General features: G+C 35.8%; 1 protein-coding gene across 3 annotated transcripts in view; it reads left to right on the top strand.

Annotated features, from left to right (window-relative positions):
• Positions 1–11694, top strand: part of LOC140432658 (uncharacterized) — a 38973-nt gene extending 27279 nt beyond the window's left edge. For 2 of the 3 annotated variants that reach the window (XM_072520694.1, XM_072520695.1), the window contains exons 14-15: positions 1857–2039; positions 11343–11694. In XM_072520694.1, the coding sequence (XP_072376795.1) occupies positions 1857–2039; positions 11343–11678 (519 nt within the window). In that variant the 3' untranslated portion in view covers positions 11679–11694. The remainder of the gene's footprint in view (positions 1–1856; positions 2040–11342) is intronic. The other variant, XM_072520696.1, reaches the window with a different exon arrangement.
• Positions 11695–20950: the final 9256 nt, after the last annotated feature.

Below are 20950 nucleotides of genomic sequence, written 5' to 3'. Positions count from 1 at the left end.
AAACTATAAAAAAAAATGATGACAAATCTGATCCCAATAAGCTAATAGAAATCGAGAAATCGTCCATAGAAGTTGTAAAAATAACCAAACATGTGAGCCACTGAGAATAGTAATGTTCTAATGAGAAAGTTCTCAACCAGTCATTACATACGGAGCAGAAACCTTAACTCTCACAAAAAATCAGCGGAAAATTTGAGGACAACGTAAAATGCATAGATTAATGCTTGTAATAAGCTTGATAAACAGACTAAGAAAGAGAAAGTTCGCAGACGAACAGCAGTGAAAAACATTATCAAACGTATTAAAAGGCAAAATTGGAGAAATTTAAAAACTAATAAAATAAAACTCAAAAGAGGTGTTAGACAGGGCTGCATCTTGTCGCCATCACTGTTTAATGCATACTCAGAGGAAATATTGAAAAAAGCATTAGAAGATGAAGTAGCAGGCATAAAAATAAATGGCCTACCCATACGTGAAATAAGATTGGAAGCATTTGAAATGTGGACATATCGAAGAATGCTGAGAATCTACTGGACAGACAGAATAACTAATGAAGAAGTACTAAGAAGAATACAGAACAGTAGGGAGATGCCGGGTTCCATCAAAATAAGAAAACTACAATATCTGGATCATATAACACGTAGTGACAGATATGAATTCCTAAAACTAATAATGCAGAGAAAGATTCAAGGAAAGCGCAGCATAGGTAGAAGAAGAATGTCCTGAGAGAAACCTCAGAGAATGGTTTGGATACAGCTCAACTGAACACTTTCGGGCTATAGTTTCAAAATTTAGAATAGCAATGATGATTGCCAACCTTCATCGCGAAGATGGCACGTAAAGAAGAAGAATATTAAAACATAAAGAGAAATCAAATGATTTCTACCTGGCGAAACCGAAAACTTTACTCCGTTTGGAGTACCAGAAACTGAATTCACTACGAATTTTGACCATGATGAACGACATGTGGAATGCAATTTTAGATTCCCTTGCCGAGTAATTTATCAAGCTGTTTGCTTTGCAAAGTTTTAGAAAGCACAGTGGTAAAAATTTGAATTCGGTTTCGCCAGGTAGAAATCGTTTGATTTCTCTTTTTGTTTTTAGATGGCGTAGTTACGTCCGTATATAGTTATTTTGATAACTATTGTCTAGGACGGGAAAGATTTTTGTTTTGGTTCAGAGCAGTGGCTATACCGTTCTGAGGAGACCTAAAGAGGTCGATATACGTATAAGTGGCTTGTCGCTGCCCTGTATCGAAACAAAAATCTAATACCGTCATTATGTAAGAAGAACATTGTGCACACTAAACCGTGATAGTCAATTGCCGTTTGTTAAAGAGGTCAGGTGGACTGACGTCACTGATGTTTTGTATCATATAATTGATGTTGATCAAGAATTATTTGAAAGATTTAAGTACTGCGTTGCCTTTTAGAACTTTAGACGTGTATCTCCGGTTTGCGACAAACCAGCAGTGAAAGGCGTTAACAACAGGTTTTATATATAACTCAGCAAATAATAGGACATCTCTCTCTGACGAATTTTATGGTATATAAATGAAGTAATTGTTTGGACTTCTATAAAAAACTTAATAGAATGTCTACGAATCAATAACTTGAAATAAATATATTTTTTAGTTAATTTCGAATGCACAATTGAAGAAATTTAATATTGTAAACTTTCCGCTACAAACTTAAAAATATCACTGGCCCAAAAGCTTTTTTTCAACTAACAGAATTTGCATTCGTTAACTTTTTCGTAAACAAATCTTTGCTACAAATCGATAATTGTGTGACCAATCTTCAGACACCAAGATGCTTTTTTGCCATGTCATAAAACACATTCGTAATTTTTAACAGACCGATGACAAATGCTGCGATACCCAAAGTAGGCCTGTAACATTAACACACTGTGATAATGAAGACTCAGCTTGTAGTTTAACAAAGTCTAGAAATTGGTTTATTACTTGTGTTACTGAAGCTATTGTGCAGAATTTAGAAGATGTTTCAGTTAGTATCCGTTTACAACAAACTGACGATGAGGTAAACAAAAGAAACTAATCATTAAAGACTTGAGTTTGTTGAAAATACTAATATTTGACTAATAATTTCACTTACATCATTCACACCATGACTATTATCAAGAAAAAAATTGTTTCGCTGTAAAACAGATCTTTTTAGTTTTCTTTAAAGTGTCTATCTAGAGAAGACTTTTAGATTGATTGCCTGATGGTTTTTAGTTTAAAGGATGCTCCAAAATTCCCAAAAGATTTTTATCTGATGCCTTTTGTGTCGCACAGTATTATCAAGTAAATAAAATAAAGAGAGCAGTATCTTCTTCAGGTTCCTTCTCCTATCGGAGGTTGGAAATCATCATCGCTATTTTAATTTTATCGGCCGCGCTTCTGAATAATTCTAATAAGCTGCAACCGAACCACTCTCTCAAATTTCTTAGCCAGGATATTTTGCGTCGTCCTGGATTTCTCTTCCCTTGTATCTTCCCTTGCATAATTAACCTAAGTAATACGTACTTCTCGCCCCTCAATATATCACCCAGAGAGCAGTATAGTAAACAGTTTCACAAGGTTCACTATTAAAATACCATGTAGAACAATACTGTAGATATGATGATTTACTTGTATGTGTGTGTGTTTGAGGATTATTGGCTTAGGAGTCGATGTCCATTCACCATCTTACCTTTATGGGATTATAACGATTTACTTACTCCTGGCCATGCACTCCTTGAAAGAACGCTACCCATTTTCTGGAATCCAACAAGGCAATTCCCACTTTGTTATAACTACACCAAAACCATCTTGCTAGATTGCTCCATTTCTTTTTCTCATTGCAAACCCAGTAGAGCCTATACAAAATTGTGGTCAAGAATTAACCACTACCAGATGTTTTCTACATATTTCGGGTTAAAATCTTTAATTGAAACAGAAACCAATTGATCACGATAATGAAAGAATATATTTTGGAATAACAAAAAGTTGTATCTATATACTCCCCAAATTACGATATATGAGATATACAATCACGAGCAAGGATCACGAACAAGGAAGTTCTAGAAAAAATGAAGAAGGAACCAGAGATTGTGTTTACGATCAAACGCATAAAATTGCAATATCTGGGACACGTTATGAGAAATCAGCACCATTACTCCCTGCTGCAGTCTATATTGCAAGGTAAAGTCAAAGGTAAGCGAGGACCCGGTAGAAGGAGAATATCATGGCTGCGGAATTTAAGAACATGGTTTAAGAAAACCTCAACGGAGCTGTTTCGAGCCGCAGCGAGCAAGGTCATGATTGCCAATATGATTTCCAACATCCGAAACGGATAGGAACCAGAAGAAGAAGAAGAGATATACAAACACAAGTTGCACATATATCTGAAAAATAAATAAGAAATAGGCTAAAAAGGATGAGAAATGACAGAGCAACTGGTCCTGGATACCTTAATATAAGGATTAAAACAAATAATGGAAAATGGGCTACTTAAGTTCCGTACATAAACAAGAAAACAAAAAAGATTCCAATAATTGTAAGGGAATATGCGTCACACCTTCTGTGGGTAGGTTGTATGAGAAAATCATTAAGAAGATTATGGGAAGATCATAATCAAGAACGGATAGTGAAAAAGCTGCGAACTTCAAAAGAACAGAGTGGTTTTTGACCCGGACGCTCATTTACTGATAATACATTGTTATATTTTTTTGAAGGTACAAGGATTAAGTGAGGTATACGTAGTTAAACTAATTTTATTTAAAAACTCAAATACAAAAGAAAAAACAACTAATTCACTATATAAATAACAAATTTCTCAATTATTATAGTATATTACTTTACAAAATAATCACGTCGCTAGTCGCATGAAAAACTATCCTCAAAGTGACACCAGAGCTATTTTTATACACAAACAGATGTTCTAGATATCGCCAGCGAAGTTATGAATGTCGAGTCAGCAATTTCAATTTGAAATTAAAGGAAAATATCGCAAATAAACCATTAATAGAACGCCAGATATAACAGTCCCGAACAAGACAAAGAGAAAGTTATGCAGGCGAAGTCAAAACTAAAAAATTTAAAAGAAGATACAGTTTATATAAATGATGAGTTAACAAGAAAAGAAAGAAAAATGCAAAAATCAATCAGACAAGCGGCAAAGAAAGAAAGAGAAAGTGGTAATGCAGTCAAAATTGGGTACAGAAAGCTAATAATAAATGGAATTGAATGGCGATAGGATAATGACAAAGAGACCTTGATAAAAGAAAAAGGAAAAAAGTAGAACAGGAAAAAAGGGAGAATGTTTTTCTAACTACGAACCCGGCAGTGATTATGGATATGAGAAGATCACTAGAAAATAAAAGAAAAAAAAACAAAAATGAAGTAAATCTAATTAATATGGCCACTTGGAATCTTAGGGGGATATATGAAGCGGAAGCAATGAAAATTTTAATTAGTTTAATTTAATTAACTAAATAGATATAAAATAGATATTATTGCTCTACAAGAAACCCATCTAGTGGGAAATGAGACAACAAACTTAGAAAACTATGAAGTAACTGCATTTATAGCACGATCCGATCCACTATGAGCCATACGACTAAGAAGACATAATAGACATATATACATTGTAAATATTCACGCACCCACAGAGGAAACAAAAGGTGCTTCTACGAGGAAATAGAAACGCCAGGTAGAAAAGTCCCGAACAGTACCTAAATGGACCAGGTCGGTAGATTTTGCCCTTTATAAGGACACAGTCTCCCTAGATGGATGACCTTCGGCTTACTTCATGGCTTTATTTGCACCCTATATACAAGGTAGTTTATTTTCTTAGTAACCACGTACGGCCCCTCCCAGTGCCGCTAACAATTAGGAACTTAGACCTTTCTTTGTGGATTTCAGAATGGATTTCTAATCGAACCTAACCTTCAGCCGGTCAATGGTGAGTTGTAGCTTATTCCTGGCGAAATCATAGACCTTAACCAGTCGATCTTTTAGGCCGTTGACATACTCGGAGAGTGTTCTGCCTCTCCGTCTGGTAAATTGCCATATAGGAGAGCGATGGGAAGCTTTATCTCTCGAATAGTGAATAACATTGCTGGAGTGTAACCAGTTGCTTCATGTTGGGAGCTTTGGTAGGCTAGTAGAAACACAGGCACTAGTTTGTCCCAGTCTCTATGATTTTTATGTAAAACCAGGGACAGGTAGTAGTTAATAGTCCGGTTATACCTTCCTACCATGCCGTCGGACTGAGGATGAAGCGGTTCGTTCTGGTCTTCTTAATTCTCAGAAAAGCCATCATGGTCTTCCAAACTTCCGATTTGAAGTTGCGCCCCTGATCAGAATGAAGCAGAAGTGGAACCCCATGTCGGGAAACGACAGTCTCAAGCAGGGCCTCACCAACTGTCATTGGTTCCTGGTTGGGTAGTGCAACTACTTCTGGCTATTTAAAAAAATAATCCACAGCAACCATCAAATACTTGTTTCCTGATGTTATTACTGGAAATGGCCCCCAGAATGTCAATAGCAACTCGTTCTTATGGAGTCCCGGTGATGTATTGTTGGCGTTTTCCCTTATATCTGGTTTTGGGTTCCTTTTTGAACGCACACAGGTCACATAGTTTGCATCATTCTTCCACATCTTGCCGACAATGATACCTCTCACGGCCAGGGTCCTATTAATCCCAAAATGCCCTCCGGAGCGGCTATTATGGAGTCCTGCACATACGTCCTTAACACAAGAGTTTGGGAGAACAACTTGGAGCTTTCCCATTTAGGAGTGATGACGTCATCTCGAAGACACAATGAGTCCCACTGAAGCCAATAGCCCTTCACTACTTGACCATATTTGGCAATCTCCTTCCACTGTGGCCTGGCTCCGTTGTCCAGCCACTCACGGACTATTTTCAGATCTGGATCTTTCTTCTGTTTAGCCTGGAGGATTTCTTTGGCTGCAGCTTTTTCGTCACTTCCGCCCTCTAGGGTTTTAACTGTAGAATCTAGCTCTCTCGTTCTTCTAGGGCGGTCGCAGAATCGGCAGTTCCTCTCTTTGCATGGTCTTTTCGAGAGGCCAACGGTATTTACATGGCTTCTTTTCGCTCGGTGGCGAATTTCAAAATCATAGGTCTGTAGTTTCTCCAGCCATCGAGCTATCTTGTCTTCAGGTGTCTTGAAATGGAGGAGCCATTGCAATGCAGAAAGGTAGTGTTCTACTGCTTTAACGACTGCCAATAATTTTTTTCTGGTGACACAGTAATTACTTTCTGCGTTTCCCAGAGTTTTAGTGAAGTATACAATGACGTGTTCCTCACCTTACTGCACTTGGGAAAGTATCGCCCCGATGCCATTTTAAAAAGCATCCGTATCAAGCACGAAAAGATCCGGTTCTTTCGGATATGCCAGGATTGGAACCCTCGTCAATGTATGCTTAAGAGTGGTGAAGTCAATGGCAGTTTCTTTTTGGTCAGTCATGGTGAGTTTTGGCAATCTTTCCAAATTCTTTCGTGTTTCTTGGTGTGGGTCATTCTTGTACTGCTTTTATTTTTGCCGGGTCTGCTGCAAATCCTGATGATAAAATTACATGTCCAAGGAAACTAACTTTTCTTGGCATTTACTTGTGAGTAAGCGTTCCTAAGTCTGGTGAAAATTTCTTTCAAATTGGCAAGGTATTCGTCGCAATCCTTTCCGATGATTATGATGTCATCGAGGTTTTCCATGTAAGTTTCCTAAGTACTAGTTCCATTAATCGTTCAAACGTGGCAAGTACGTTACACAATCCGAATGGCATCACTTTGAATTGGTAGAGCCCATTTTCAGCAGAAAATTATGACTTCTCTCTGTCTTCAGGGTGGACTGCAACTTGCCTATAGCCGCTTTTGAGATCCACGGTAAAAAACCATTTCGATCCAGCCAAGGCACTAAGCCTAAGAATATGATCAGCGGGTTTTTCTTGGTGATGCTATTTAATCTTCTGTAGTCTACACAGAACCTTGTGGAACCATCTTTTTTAGTTACTTACACCACTGAAGAAGACCAGAGACTACTCGACTCTTCGACAATATTCTCGAATATTTTCTATAAAACGCATATACCTATAGCATTCAACGCTGAACTGCATATTGTATTCGTAGATCGCCGAAAGGCCTATGGTAGTGTCCCAGTCAATAACCTGTGGAAAGAAATGAAAAGTCAATGAGTAGATAACATCTACATAAATAAAGAAATTCTTGCTAGAAGGCATTAATAAACAGATCGTTTTTGCAGCAGATTTTTTTATCAGTAATCAGTATTAGTAAGTTTTATCAATGTTTTTATCAACAACATTGAAGCATGAAGCCACATTTAGAATTTCCCCGAGATCCAAAATTTCAGATAATCAGCTCTCTTGTAACCCACTTTCTTGCATAGATGATATTGAAAAGAAAAATTTACCTGTCCTGTGACCCATTGTGTGACCACTTTCCGTGTCCTCGTCTACTGCCTTTACCTATAAAACAGCATCAATGCCCTTTGAGGTTGTTCCCTCTTGGTTTCTGTTTTGTCTCGCCTCCTATACTAACATAAATAAAGAAAGAAAAGACAATAACAAAACAAGTACACTGGATTAAATGGAGCGACGATATTACAATCAAATCTTTAACCCGAATCTTTAAGACAATAGTGGAAAGCTGCTCACTGTATGGCTCAGAGATGTGGGTGGAAAATAAAAGAATGGAAATCAGAATAAGTAAATGTAAAGGAAATTATGTTTTGGGGAAAAAGCTACAGATTAACACTAACAGGCAGAGTGAAAAATGATCTAATTAGAGAATTAATGAATGTGAAGGGATTCCTTAATACATCATCATCATAAGCCGTTTTGAGTCCACTGCTGGACATAGGCCTCCCGTAAATAATTCCAATGCATTCTATCTTGAGCAGACTGAATCCAGTTGTGCTGAATGCGCTTGATGTCATCTGACCACCTTGTTGGAGGACGTCCTCTATTACGATAAGCATCGTGTCTAGGTCTCCATTCCAGAATTTTCTTCGACCACCTTCCATCTTTTAATCTGGCAACATGCCCCGTCCAGTTTCATTTAAATGTTGTAATCCTTTGAACTGCGTCAGTAACACCAGTTTTTCTCCTAATTATTGTATTTGATACTCTGTCTCTGAGGGATATATTCAGCATTGACCTCTCCATTGCTCTCTGTGCCACTTGTATTTTATTGATTACTTTTCTGGTAAGGGTCAATGTTTCTGCTCCATATGTTAGAACTGGGAGTACACATTGATCAAAGACCTTCCTTTTAAAGCACATGGGAATATCTGATCTAAAGACTTCTCTCAGTTTTCCGTAAGCCGTCCATGCCAGTCCTATTCTCCTATTTAGTTCCGTTGTTTGATTATCTCTTCCTAACTTAATCTCGTGGCTCAGATATTTATAGCTATACACCTGTTCAATTTGTGTGCCGTTAGTTGAGATGTTTTTCGCCAGTACTAGGTTGATTATATATTGTGTTTTGGAGAAATTAATTTTAAGTCCAACTCGTGTACACGAGCTCTGAAGGTCTTGAAAAAGCTGGCAGGCATGATCTACCCGGTCTGCAATAAGGACTATGTCGTCTTCAAATCTCAAGTTGTTCAGAAATTCTCCATTTATGTTGACTCCAATATTCTCCCAATTATTGTTTCTCATAGCACTTTGCAACAAAGCGGTAAATAGCTTAGGAGAGATGGTATCTCCTTGCCTAATACCCCTCTCGAAAGGAAATGTATTTGTGTTGCCATAATACATTCTAACTGCAGCTAATGCGCTATTATATATATTCCAAAGAAGAGTTGTGTACCTATGATCAATACTGCACTCTGTAAGAGCTCTTAACATGGAGCTATGCTGGACTGAGTCAAACGCTTTCTCAAGGTCTACAAATATTAATATTAATGGCTTGTTGTATTTGTAACTTTCTCTATTAAGGATGTTATTACTTTTAGGTGGTCATTCGTTCCAAAGCCACTCCTAAATCCGGCCTGCTCTAATGGTTGGTGAAAATCCAGCTTAGTTTCCATCCTGTTAGTAATTATTCTCATAAAGAGCTTATATAAATGAGATAACAAGCTGATAGGTCTGTAGTTTCCAATTTCTGTTACATCTTCTTTTTTGTGCAATATTATCATAATGGCACTATTCCATTTTTCTTGTGTAACTCCTTCAAAGAAGCAGGCATTATAAAGGGCTTTTATGACGCATTCGCCTCCTAATTTTAGCATTTCACTTACAATGCCATCTTCTCTGGATAATTTGCTGTTCTTCATACCTTTCAACGCTGATTCGATTTCCTCTTCGTTTATATCTGGAAGTTCCTCTAATCCTTGATTTTGTATGGCTGAGATTTCCACATCTGGAATGTGAGCATCTCGACAATATAATGTTCTATAGTACTCTTCAATAATTTTCATAATTTCTTGTTGTTCATATACAGCATGTCCTTGTCTATTTTTTAGCTTATAAATATTCCTGGTTCCTGTCTTCAACTTTCGTTTTAGAACCTTAAAGCTTTTATTTTGTTCTATGGTATTAGTTGTTTCTTTAGTGTTAAAATCCCTTATCTTTCTTAACAGCTTTTGAAATGGTTTTATTTAAATTCCTCAGCTCTGTGATGTTCACTGTGTGCTTATCTTTCATTTCCATGCTTTTTTGCATTAGGTTCCTTGTGCCTTCTGTAAGTTTTTCATTTTTCCTTGTTTGCTTAACTTGGCAGTTCTTCTGTGCCTTCCTTAGAGCGTCCACCAACCTTTAAGTTAAGTTAAGTTAAGTTGTTTAATATCGGTTTTATCTTGCACGTCATTTTGAAGGTTTCTATCTATTTCTTCGTGGTAAGCCCTTGTGTTAGTAATTGCAGTGAACGTAACATTTTTAGTCCTTGTTACCATATTTCTTCGTTCCTTCTTTACGTTCAAGACTACCTTCGCTCTAACCATTCTATGGTTACTTGTGGTTAAAAATTGATTTAATACAGTTACGTCTTGAACAGCGTCTTTTTTGTTAGTAAAGATAAAGTCAATTTCGTTCTTGTTCAAGCCATTTGGTGATTGCCAAGTCCACTTTCTTTGGGGGCTTTTTTTTAAATGGGTGTTCATGACATATAGTCTGTGTTGCAGAAGAAATTCTATAAGAGTTTGACCCCTTTCGTTTCTGTCGCCATATCCGTGAGGTCCATGTACAAACTCCGAATCATCCTGCTTGTGGCCTATTTTTGCGTTTAGGTCTCCCATCAGTATGGTATAGTTGGTGGTTACCTCTTCTAGCGCAGTGTTAACGTCATCGTATAACCATTCATTCGTATAACCTTCGTCTATGTGGGCACTGGTAAGTGCGTATACCTGGATGATCTTTAATCGAATTTTTTCGTTTATTTTGTAGATAAGATAAATAACTAACTTATACTTTTAATTGTAAGTATATTCTTCGTGTGTTTTTTATTTATCATAAATCCGACGCCATCATTAGAAGATTCTTCTCTATAGTGATATCGATTTCCCGACGAAAGTATCATGTATTCTTCACCTTTTCGCCGTACTTCAGATAATCCAAGTATATCCCATTTTATATGCTTCAGCTCGTTTTCAAGTTCCTCAAGTTTTTCGTCCTCCATCAATGTTCTGGTGTTATATGTTGCCATAAACCATATTCTTTGCCGTTGTCATTTATCTAGGTAGTCTGGTCCATTCCGGAGATTCTTAGCACCCTCTGTCCCTTTAGCTCCGTGACTGCTACCATAGCCTAGTTTCAAGGGACTGCCGGAGACTGAGGGCCTTGCGTCTTCATCGTTTCTCATTTTACGGGTGTTCATGGCCGTTTCTCTACCACGCTGGCCTGTGCGGGTTGGTAGATGGATGTTAGGATTCATTATTACACGGATGAGTAAATAAGTCAGCAAAAAAAACTTGAACATTCCGATTCTTAGAACAAAATCATCTTCGAAGTCTTGTACATCTTTACTGCAAGCGTAGTCATTAAAATGGTTGTATTTATGAATAATAATATCACTAATAATTGTTGGGACACACGTGTATCCACAACTTGTCGTTTTATGCTAAAATGGTGCTAATCAGGCAATAAGAGCTCATAGTTCTTGCTATAGCGACGTGATAAATAAATCCGTTTTTGTATCTAAATTGAAGATATTAAATGAACTTTGGTTGACTTTTCTATTCATATCAAAAGGTCTATTTGAATACTTGAATCTGATTTTTGTTCACTACCATGTTGCTTTTTGTAAATGACTGTATCAAAAATTTGATATTCGTTCAGTTAATATACAATCTATACATTTAAAACTATTTTTGCTTCCAGCTGTCACAAATATCCGAGAAACCAAAAAACGGCCTAAAACCCATATCCACAGGCAACTGGGGCTGCGGATCTTCACACAAAGGTGACGTCCAGTTAAAAGTCATCATACAGTGGATGGCTGCTAGCGTAGCAGGTGTACCGGCACTGATCTACTGCACTTACGGCCATCAACAGCTAGCCAAACTAGACACAGTCTGCAGAATACTGATCGACAGAAAATGGACGGTAAGAGACTTGGCAGAGGCAGCTCTTAGATATTCGAATAGGGTTATACAGGGCAAGGAACTCAGTGGGACATTGTTTGAAGAGCTGATTGGTATGGAGAGAACAGTGTAGGGTTAAAATGTTATTTGTTACGATAAAAATATACTTGCGAGAAGTTCTGAGGTACAGGGAAAAATGAATTAACAAATAAATTTAGAAAACAATAAGAAATTGGTATTTTTTCAATCAGTTATGGGAAAAGTAGAACAAGGTATGAAAATAAATATTTTATTAATGTTTGTATTTTAAATTGAAAACGTAAACACTAAGATATATGTTACATTTTGACGTCTTCAGCCGAAATTATAGAAATGTGTATAATTACCTTATTTTCTCAATTTCATGGTATTATTCTCTTACAGGATTGCAAAAAGGACGATACTAAAACAATTTTTTTACAATACTAGATCATTTTTACTTTTTTTTTTGGATAAAGAAAAATGACATCTAAATACAAAAGTCTACAGTTACGTGTTCTGTCAAAATATGTCTGGAAATGGACAAATGCATTTAAGGATTTGGTTTTAATAATTTTATTAAACCTTTCAATTGAGTGCTACATAGATTACACAAAGTATCAAGAAAGAACCCCATTGGATTTTTAAGTCAAGAGATTTTTCTCTTCTCATATTATTATAACGTTTCAGGCGTTGTACTGTTGTTTCCGGTATCCAGATCCCCTTTCTCGTGTACCCCATTCACCCACTTCTATTTTTTCTATCCAGAGATTACCAAAGTATATTTTTTATACAGGGTGGTCCTTAAGTAATTGTACAAAAAGAAACAGTATATTCTACACTATACAATAATACGATTTAAGCCAACTTGCTCTAATAAAATGTTATTTAATAAATATAAGATATTAAGAAAGATACAGGGCGTTAAAGTGAAAATTTAAAATTTTATTTTTCGCTAAAACATTTATGTTTGTGAACATTTATGTATAAAATTTTACAAGCGAGTGCTTTTGAGTATGAGGAATTATAATTTAATGCATAATTTGGTGCAGCTGATAGAGGGCACTATATATGTCACATTATCTGGCATAAATTTGCGCTTAACTTTTTTGCTCTTCAAGTTAGCGCTATTTGTATCGGAAAATATTCAAGATACATTATTTTAACAAAAAAGGTATACAATTAATAACTTCAAAACTTAACAGTTTTCGAGATAATCGCATTTTACAAATTAGCTGCATAGTTTTGATTTAACGCAATTACTCCATGTAACCAAGGAAAAATAGACAAAAACATCAATACTTCTAATTTGGTTTGAAATGCTTTTAATTAAAGTTAATAGTTAACGAAATATGAAAGAAAATAAATATATAAGTAGGATAATTGGATTTGAAAAAATAATAGGATAATAGGATTTTACATCAAATATTTTACGTTTTATATTAAATTAAAGTCATAATCAAAATATTTGATTTAAAAACCAAATTAGGAAATAGTTGAACCAAATTACTTTAAACTTTTAACTAATAATCATATTTATTTAACATAAAACAAAGCAAAAACAACCCTGCCTAGAACTTTACAATAAATAAATTTGGAACTGATGCTTAGGGCAAAGATGGGCTGCTTCCTTCTAATTATATGTTGCTTCTACATTATGTGGTTAGGTCCTGTTGCCGCCTCCAGAGCATGTGGGTAGGTCTTACAAACAGCTGCAGTTGATTAGTCCCATAAATTCCATATTATTCCATAAAACATTTCATAGAATTTCAATAAATTATCCAATAAACCCAATAAACTAGAATACAATATCAGTATTAGCGAGTAATCAAAGGGGGTTAACTTCCTTGTCAATTATTTTACAAAATCACAATTAAACAAATAGCAGATGGCAAGGATAAAGAGAAATAGAATTATTATTAAAATCAGTTAAGTTTTGTTAGATTCCTACATGCATAAAATTGAAAAAGTGGCTTTCAAAGAAGTGAGTTTATGAATATTGAAAATGCTGTCAGAATTATAAAATATAGATTACAATGAAATTACTCACCCCAAGAGATTTCTGCAGACGATAAAATGAACCTTATAATAATTCTTACCTTCTTTTATAAATTTCAATTACAGACAAAAAATAATATCCCACCATGTTAGAAAAGCTGATTGACAGAAAGTAAGTGGGAGACTACAATGAAGTATAGCACAGAAGCCATAGAACATATATAGGGCATATGTCTATGATGGGCACATTATGAACCTAGTGCTAACGGACATAGACGAGGGAATACTTATAAACGGAGAACGATTGAACAACATAAGATACGCTGATGATACTGTCATTTTTGCAGATAGTCTTGAAGGTCTGCAGACACTTGTCTCCAGGGTGGCAGAAGTAAGTAGCAGGTTTGGGCTTGATTTTAACATAAAGAAAACCAAATCCATGCTTATAAGCAAAAGTAGGATACCACCTGGTCAATTACTAGTTAACCAACAACCTATAACACAAATCACCAACTTTTGTTATCTGGGTGCAAACTTAAATGAACAGTGGGACCAATCGACGGAAATTAAGAGAAGGATCGAGAAGGCAAGATCAGCTTTCGTCAAAATGAAAAAAATCTTTAACGGCCACGATATAAAATTGGAAATAAAAGTTCGTTTACTAAAATGCTACGTATTCTCCGTTCTTTTATATGGTGTGGAGTCATGGACCTTAACTGAAGCATCACTGAAGAGACTCGAAGCATTTGAGATGTGGTGCTATAGTCGCATGTTGAGGCTTTCCTGGATAGACAGAGTTACCAACGAAGAAGTACTACATAGAATGAGTAAAGAGCGCGAACTAGTCGTAACCATAAAACGTCGCAAACTAGAATACCTGGGCCATATAATGCGCAATGAACAACGATATGACCTACTTTGGACCATACTGCAAGGCAAAGTGCATGGGAAAAGAGGTCGAGGACGAAGAAGAATATCCTGGCTGCATAACCTGCGAAAATGGTTTAACTTAACCACTACCGGACTTTTCAGGGCAGTAGTCAATAAAGTCAGAATATGTTATGAATGAATAATGTTAGTGTCCAACATCCATAACGGATAGGTACCATAAGAAGAAGAAGTCTATGATGGAATTAGCTCTTCTGTCAACTTGGAACAGAATACTTACTACCGGACAGAAAGAGAGAGGACGCCAACTATTTTTTGAAGAAAAAATAGTAAAAAAGAAACTGATGAGGGTTAAGGAATTATAAATTAATAAAGAAATTAAAATAAAATAATTATTTAAATATAAATTAATAAAGATGTGACGTTTATGTACAGATATTCAGTGCTTTACCGCACAAATATCACAACTAAGAATTATTATGCATCTGATTTATAAAATGCGATTATCTCGAAAATTGTTGAGTTTTGAAGTAATTAACAAGTATAGCTCTTTTTGTTCAAATAATGTATCTTTAATAGTTTTTAACACAAATAGCGCTAAGTTAAAGAGCAAAAAGTTAGGCGCAAATTTAGGCCACATATGTGGCGCCCCCTATCAGCTACATCAAAGTATGTATCAAACTATAATTTCTCATACTTAAAAGCACTTAGTTCTAAATTTTTATATATAAATGTTCACAAACATGAAAGTTAGAAGGCGAAAAATAAAATTTTTAATTTCCACTTTAATACTCTGTATCTTTCTTAATATCAACATTTTTTTAAAGTAAGTTGGCTTAAATGGTAATATTTTGAAGTGTAGAATCTACTGTTTCTTTTTATACAATTACTTAACTGAATTATCATTCACAACATCGAGCATATCGACAATATAGATATATTTGCTGTAAACATTGAAGAGATGAAAGTTTCTATTATATATCATTTGTAAAAATAAATAATCTGTAATTATCTCTGTACCTTCAGATGTAATAGTTTGCCAGTGAATTTCAAATTTGTATATTTTTGTACATTTTCGATTTAATTTGTTTATAAAAAACATAATACAGGGTGAAATATATGTCCAAATAAATTCAGTTTCAAAATTATTTGGGATTTTTAAATTTAATAAAAATGACGAAGAATTATGGTTAGTCTTTTAATTTTGTACAGTACTTTGACATTTTGTAAGTAGGTATATAAGGAAATTACTTTGTACTGCAGAATTCTATATTAAATAGAATAATAAATATCGGATTAAGGAGTGTAAATTGACACCATATAATTTTAAAAAATTATTGATTTTCTCGTTGCATAAGATATTTTTTAACGATTTATTATACACTGTAATGCAAAAAAATTTGATTCAAAAGCGAGATTTGAGATTACAACTCCTGTTTCAATGTAAGAAGTATGAAAATCAAAATTTTTAATGTGCAAACAATTACTTTATTATTCAACTTACACAAACTGCTACTTATTGCATTCTTGGAGGACGCATTGCAAAAACAATATGCAATACGAACAGAGTTTCCTAAATATTATAACGTTAAGAAAGACGATATGAACAGAGAAATCATCAATTACAAAATGAATTTCTTTATTTTGCAATATTTGATATTACCTGGGGAGCCAATGCTGATTCGGATCACATTTTGGTGATAGGCGACATGAAATTGAAGATACTTAAAGATAAAAACGACAGAAAGAAAAGAAAGAGGTGGAATCGGTCGAAACTAAATACAGATAATGCAAACAGAAAATTCTGCACTAAATTAGAAGAAAAACTATTAGTCCTAAAACCATCAAACATAGATAAAACATGGGAAGACATAAAAGATAGTATCTTAACAACAGCAGAGGAGACGATAGGACTAATGGAAGACAATAAAAGAAAGGATTGGTACGATGAAGAATGCGAGCAAGCTAGTAAAGACAAGGACAAAGCAAGACACAGGTGGGTGGCCACAGGGAAACAAGAAGATCTCCTACACTATAAAGAGAAGAAGAAAGAGTCAGACAAATGCTGCAAAACAAAAAAGAAGAAATGGATCGAAGAATTACTGCAGGAACTCGAAGCCAATAGTAATGACAATGCAAGACTATACAAATACATAAAATCACAGAGAAAAAAAGAGATACCGGCAAATATTGGAAAAATGGAATGGGAAACACACTATAGAGAACTGTTTAAAAAGAAAGACGAGGCTGTAAATGCAGAAAATGAAGAACAAACAGAAAATAGAAATGGAGAACAATCAGAGCCTCCCTCATACAGCGAAGTATTGGCGACCATAAACAGATTAAAGACAAGGAAAGCAGCAGGACCAGACGACATTATAAATGAGTTCTTCAAGAAAGGGGAAGAGGAACTAGCCCACAGAATCCACAACCTAATAGAACGAATATGGGAAGAAGAACGCATGCCGAACGACTGGAATTGTGGTCTGATAACACCAATCCCTAAAAAAGGCGACAAGACGAAATGCACTAACTACAGGGGAATCACGTTATTAAATACAATGTACAAAATATTAACTAATTTGATCAGACAAAGAATAGAAAAAGAAACTAGAACAAAAATAGGTGAATACCAACATGGATTCAGGGAAGGCAAGTCAACAATAGATGCAATACACATTGTAACGCAAATCGTCGAAAAAAGTTACGAGCACGGAATAGATCTACATATACTGTTTATTGACTACAAGCAAGCTTTTGACAGTGTAATAAGGGAGGAGCTAATTAAGGATATGAATCAATTAGGCATCCAAGAAAAACTAATAAGTCTCACGAAAATGACGATGAAGGAATCCAAGGCACGAATCTTAACAAGGGAAGGCCCGTCAGATGAAGTACACATGGAGGTAGGTGTCAGACAGGGAGACTCCCTGTCAACAACATTATTTAACATTGCCATAGAGGGGGCAGTAAGAGCAGCCAAAATTATGGGAACGATTATCGAATCCTCAGCCCAACTGATAGCGTATGCAGACGATATTGCACTGGTTACTAGAGATTTAAAAACCATGCAGAACATAATATTAATACTAGATAAAGAAGCAAAGAAGAGAGGGCTAGTAATAAACCAAAGCAAAACGAAATACCTCAAGTGTTCAAGAGAGAATACGAACATAGAGAAAGAAATTAAGCTTGGTGCATATACATTTGAAAGAGTACACCGTTTCAAATACCTGGGAGTTATGGTGAATGACAGAAATGATAGAACGAATGAAATAAATGAACGCATCCTACTGGGTAATAAAACCTACTGGAATTACCAAAAATTCCTGAAAGAAAAGTACATTAGTAAGAAAACTATTATATATACATTAGTAAGAAAAATTTACAAGACTGCAATCAGGCCAGTGATCACCTATGGTGCAGAGACGATGTGCCTAACACAAAAAGATGTAATGAGGTTGGAAATCCTAGAGAGAAAGATAATTCGACGAATAATGGGACCGGTGAGAATAAGTGTATGCGAATTTAGAAGATTAACCAATGAAGAAATTAAAGAAGTCATCGAGGGTGAAGACATAATCAAGTTCGTGAAGACGCAAAGGCTCAGGTGGCTGGGACACACAGAAAGAGCTAACCCAAACTCTACCCTAAAGCGAATAACTGGATGGAGACCAATAACAAAGAGACCAAAGGGGAGACCCAAAACAAGATGGAGAGATCAAGTCTTAGGAGACATAAAGAAGCTGAGAATCTACAATTGGAAGGAGCGCTGTAAGGACCGGAAAGAATGGAGGAAAATTGTAGACAGGGCCAAGTCACATACGCTGCTATAATAATAAAAAAAAACAACAGCGGACTGATTCTCCGCAATAAATAAATCAGAGAGCCCAAAAGGGCGGCAAACACTCCGCCAGGAGTGAATAAGCCATGATGATGATGATGATATTACCTACCCTACTCCTAGTTACACTTTCCAATCGATTTCGCATGGATCGGATGACTTTCCTAATAAATTCTTGATGCATTGCTTCTCATTCATCATTAAGCACAGCTCTCACTGCCATTATGCTCCCTGTTGCATGATTTCTCTCCCGGACTCTTCGTTTAAGCTTATCCCAAACATCCTCTATTGGATTTAAGTCCGGGCTCAACCCAGGCCAATTTATTGTAGGTATACTGATCTCAGTTTGATAAGTAGTGGTGACTCGTGCATTAACATAAAGGTATCACCAATAAATTCCGCGTATGAAATCACATATATTCCTCCAAAAAGTTTCTGTTGTAACGATCCGCCGTTAATGCTCCTCCACGTCGTCCTCCACCAGGCACGAAAACAAATTCGGTTTTCTCATCCATGGAAATGCTTGCCCAAAACATACAAGCACAGCCTCCATTATAACACACAGTTTCTCGTATACAACATTGAGAAAATTGCTCTCCTGGCCTTCTAGAGATCCTAGCAGATCTTACTTTCGCCGAAGAATAATACCTGACTCCATTGACAGTCGTCCCAATCAAGATGTTCGCAAGCAAATTCTAATTGTCTTTGCTTCTGGGCTGCAGTTAGCTTGGGTTCCATAGCTACCCTTTAAGATGTTGTAGGTTGGCTGCCTTCAGTCTTCTTCTGACTGTCCAAATGCTGGTAACCACATCTCGGACATCTCTAAGCTCTTAGCTTTTCTTTAAGATTAGCATCAGTCAAATGTCTATTTCTCAGGGACTTCCATCATCTCTCTCCGTTGTTATTCGTTTACGACCTCCTCCTTGTCGGTAATAATCAGCAGTATCTTGATACCGACGATACACTCGGGACACAGCTGATTGGCTTAAATTCAGTCTGGCTCAGGCCTTCTCTCAATAATGCTAATGCGTGAGCTACTTTGATGGATGTAGTATCCATTTGTAATATACCTGCTTGCGAACTTCGTATAAGTGACTGATGTATTAGTGGGTTGCTATGTAAATTTATGCGTAGGATGTTAACCGAAACAAGTCGGTGGGTATCGATTTCAATTAATTAAATTCTGTCCCCCTCTCTAAATGTGTTGCATTCATTATTTGTAATACGTCATCCGATCATCCATCATCACAAGGGCTGGCTATAAAATAACGAGATTGGCTATAAAACGCTTCATGTAAATCTTACATTGTTAAGCGCTATACGTCTTTTTCAATCAGCTACTTAAGAACGCGTATTGTTTTCTTTTTCACAGATTTAACGGACTCAAATATTGTTCCTTTTAATATAGATTTCACTTTGGGAGACAGATAGAAGTCGCACAGTACACGATCTGGCGAATAAGGTGGATGATACAATACTGGAATGCTTTACTTCGCTAGAAACCTCTTGACAAATGCTGATTAAATTATTCTGTAAAATTTGTCAACCAAAAATGGAAAATCCAAATCATAAATCAAGGCTATACACATACAGGGTATTCAAAAATTCTCCTAAGAAACGAAGATCGCAGATTCCCCAGATAATTTAAAGGCAGTTTAATCCAATTCACCTAGTCCGAAAATGCTTCCTAAGGGAGCTAGAGCTCCCAAGATGGCGCCTTGTAATTAGTTTTTTTTTAATATCTACAGTACGCTTCTATTTAGAAAAACGAAAACTGGTACGATTATTTATCCTCCAGAGTTAAATAGATTTCATCAATTGCAAATTTATCGGTTATAGGCGTCCGTTTTGGGAAGGTCAACGGTTATTGCAACTCAAAACTTTTTTGTCTCTACCTTTTAAGCATTTGCAACACTAGATTATTAAATTTTCAGGTAATGTAGTACTAAAAGATGTTCTTACTTTAAGTTGGTAGGAAGCACCGCTTTCTAGAAAAATCGATTTGAAAATTTTTTTCATCGTTTTTTTCATTATTTTCGTCATGAAAGTTAAATTAATATTTTTTGTACTAGTTGGCTTTGAACTGTCAACAGAAGTATAATCTACGTTTGTTATTGTCAAATTGTTTTCAGTTCGCGAAGTTTATCTTTTAGTATTTTAGTTTGTGGCATTCAAACAACAATTTTAATTCTAGAAAAATGGTTTTATCTAATGAGGAATACGCCGGTATGCATTTAGTTTATGGCAAAATAATGTGTAACGCTCGAGTAGCACAAAGTAGATATGCTGAAAAATTTCCGAATCATGAGCATCCCACTCACTCAACATTTACAGCTCTTCATCAACAATTAAAAGAAACAAGTTTTAGTGGTCCAAAAAAATAATGAAAAAGGGCGACATATTGATGTAACAGCAGCAGATGAAGATGATATTTTAATAGAAGTTGAGGAAAATCCAGAAATTAGCGTTCGAAGACTATCTGCCATGTATTCCATAATTTCCAAATCTTCCGTAGGAAATATCTTACACAACTAAAATTTATATCACTTTTATTTTACAAAGGTACAAGCACTACTACAAGGAGATTTTTCTGCTCGTGAAGACTTCGCTAGATGGTTACAAAATCAGAAAAATCAAAATGAAGATCTTTCAGGTAG

Source organism: Diabrotica undecimpunctata, chromosome 1, assembly GCF_040954645.1.
Source record: "Diabrotica undecimpunctata isolate CICGRU chromosome 1, icDiaUnde3, whole genome shotgun sequence".
In the NCBI taxonomy this organism is placed as follows: domain Eukaryota; kingdom Metazoa; phylum Arthropoda; class Insecta; order Coleoptera; family Chrysomelidae; genus Diabrotica; species Diabrotica undecimpunctata.
The sequence above is the reverse complement of the archived record's forward strand: the minus strand, read 5'-3'. Positions and strand labels throughout refer to the sequence as shown.